General features: G+C 55.3%; 1 protein-coding gene across 1 annotated transcript in view; it reads right to left on the bottom strand.

Annotated features, from left to right (window-relative positions):
- LOC109290285 (ATP-dependent RNA helicase DDX54-like) overlaps window positions 1–1,674 on the bottom strand; it is a 26,581-nt gene that overhangs the window by 9,205 nt on the left and 15,702 nt on the right. Inside the window, exons 15-17 of the mRNA XM_019506704.1 lie at window positions 1,371–1,562; window positions 222–364; window positions 6–119 (exon numbers count right to left, since the gene is read on the bottom strand). Of these exons, the coding sequence (XP_019362249.1) occupies window positions 6–119; window positions 222–364; window positions 1,371–1,562 (449 nt within the window). The remainder of the gene's footprint in view (window positions 1–5; window positions 120–221; window positions 365–1,370; window positions 1,563–1,674) is intronic.

Here is a 1,674-nt window from a genome sequence, read left to right as displayed (position 1 = left end):
CTCACCACTTAAGCAGCTGTTTGTTCTTGTTCATGTTGTGGGTCTCATCGCCCATGAGGTCCAACACGGCGCTGGCAGCCTGCTGCTCAAAGGCACTGCCCTCCCCAGTGACACTCAGCCTATGTGGGAAAGGACCTAGATGTCACCCTGGGTCCAGGAACCGGGGTACTCCCTGCTGCCCAGCCTTGAGATTGCAGCCCAGTCCCCACCCCCCAGCTCACCCTCTCTCGCTTTCAAAGTCCTTGGGCCTGTAGGGGATGTAGAATTCTTTGTCCCGCAATGCCTCCCGCTGCTTCTTTTTTGGGACAGTGTCCCCCATCTGGCGCTGCCTCCGCTTCCTGCCCACCACAGAGGAGAAAACATCCTGGGAAAGCCAAGCACAGAGCTGTCGAGATGTGGGTAGTGACCATACAGGTACCCTATCCTCCCCCTTCTCCCCTGCCAGGCCCATTGGGGCCATTGATGCACTAGAGCAGGCGTGGCCACCCTGAGGCACATGTTACAAGTGGCATGGGCAGTCTCTGTATGCAACTGCAGCAGATGACAAGATGAGGAGGGGCATGACAGGCAGACCACCGCCAGATAGAGCAGGGAGCACAAAGCAGAGCAGCAGATTGGGCAGAGAAAGGGGATCACAGTGGCACTTAGGGAGGGCAGAGGGCTTAATTTGTGGCATACCTGCCAAAAAGGTTGGCCCCCACTTCATCAGAAGCAGTTGGGCAATGCCACCCCTGGTACATAACTATGCCAGCCCTAAGAGCTTCGCCCACTTCTCTTGGGGTACAGGCCAATGATTGAGTACCTCAGTGTAGTTTTCATGGGTCCTGGGAGCCAATGCAAAGTATACCAGGATTAGGAATGGATGGAAAAGCACCATACTAGAATAAGACAACATATGCAGCAGGCAGCTAACATTACAGGGCCGTACCACCAGCTGGAAAGGGAGCAGAATAGCTCATTGGCCTTGGGCAGCTACCTTGGGGTGGGCATGGACAGATACCACCTACCCCAGCAGTAGAGGTCTAGGTCTGAATGTTTCAGAAGTAATTTTTCACCACACTGGGCAAAATTACTCTGGTTTAGAGGGTTCCGTTGTCCACCTGCCACTCCTGGTTTCCAGTGCAAGGCACATGACACTGGAGTAAATGGGTTGTCCATCCAGGGATTTGAACAGTCAGACCTTTTATTTTTAAGCAGGTTCAGATGACCCACTCCTCCAAGGCCCACCCCCCAAAATGTCCCAGCCCTATTCTGCACAATACAAGGCCTGTGGCAGGCTGGGCATGTGGGAGCAGAGACAGGCTGTGCCTGAGGAAAGGAAAAAGCCAGCAATGCCTAGTGCCAGGGGCACATACACCTGTGTCCTGTACCTGGAGATGTCCGTTCTCCTCCTTGGGCACTGTGGCAGGTGGGCTCTGGGCATGGCCCTGCAGAGCAGCTGCAGCCCGTTTCTCTTGTTGCCCCTGCTGGTACTTGTCAATGCGGGCATGGTCATGGCTGCGCTTGGCTCGCATCACGTCACTGGCCACTGTCTTGCTGGTGGCGTTGATCTCGAAGATGGTCTAGGGTGAGACACATGACCTGCGAGTGACAGGGGGTCCACATACAGCAACACCTCAAAATGCCCAGTGGTCTGCCGGGCCTGGAACACCAGCTAGGGGCAGCTGATCATGC

This window comes from Gavialis gangeticus, unplaced genomic scaffold (genome assembly GCF_001723915.1).
Source record: "Gavialis gangeticus isolate Ggan-Ray unplaced genomic scaffold, GavGan_comp1, whole genome shotgun sequence".
In the NCBI taxonomy this organism is placed as follows: Eukaryota; Metazoa; Chordata; order Crocodylia; family Gavialidae; genus Gavialis; species Gavialis gangeticus.
Note: the sequence above shows the minus strand (reverse complement) of the source record. Positions and strands in the feature narration are given on the sequence as shown.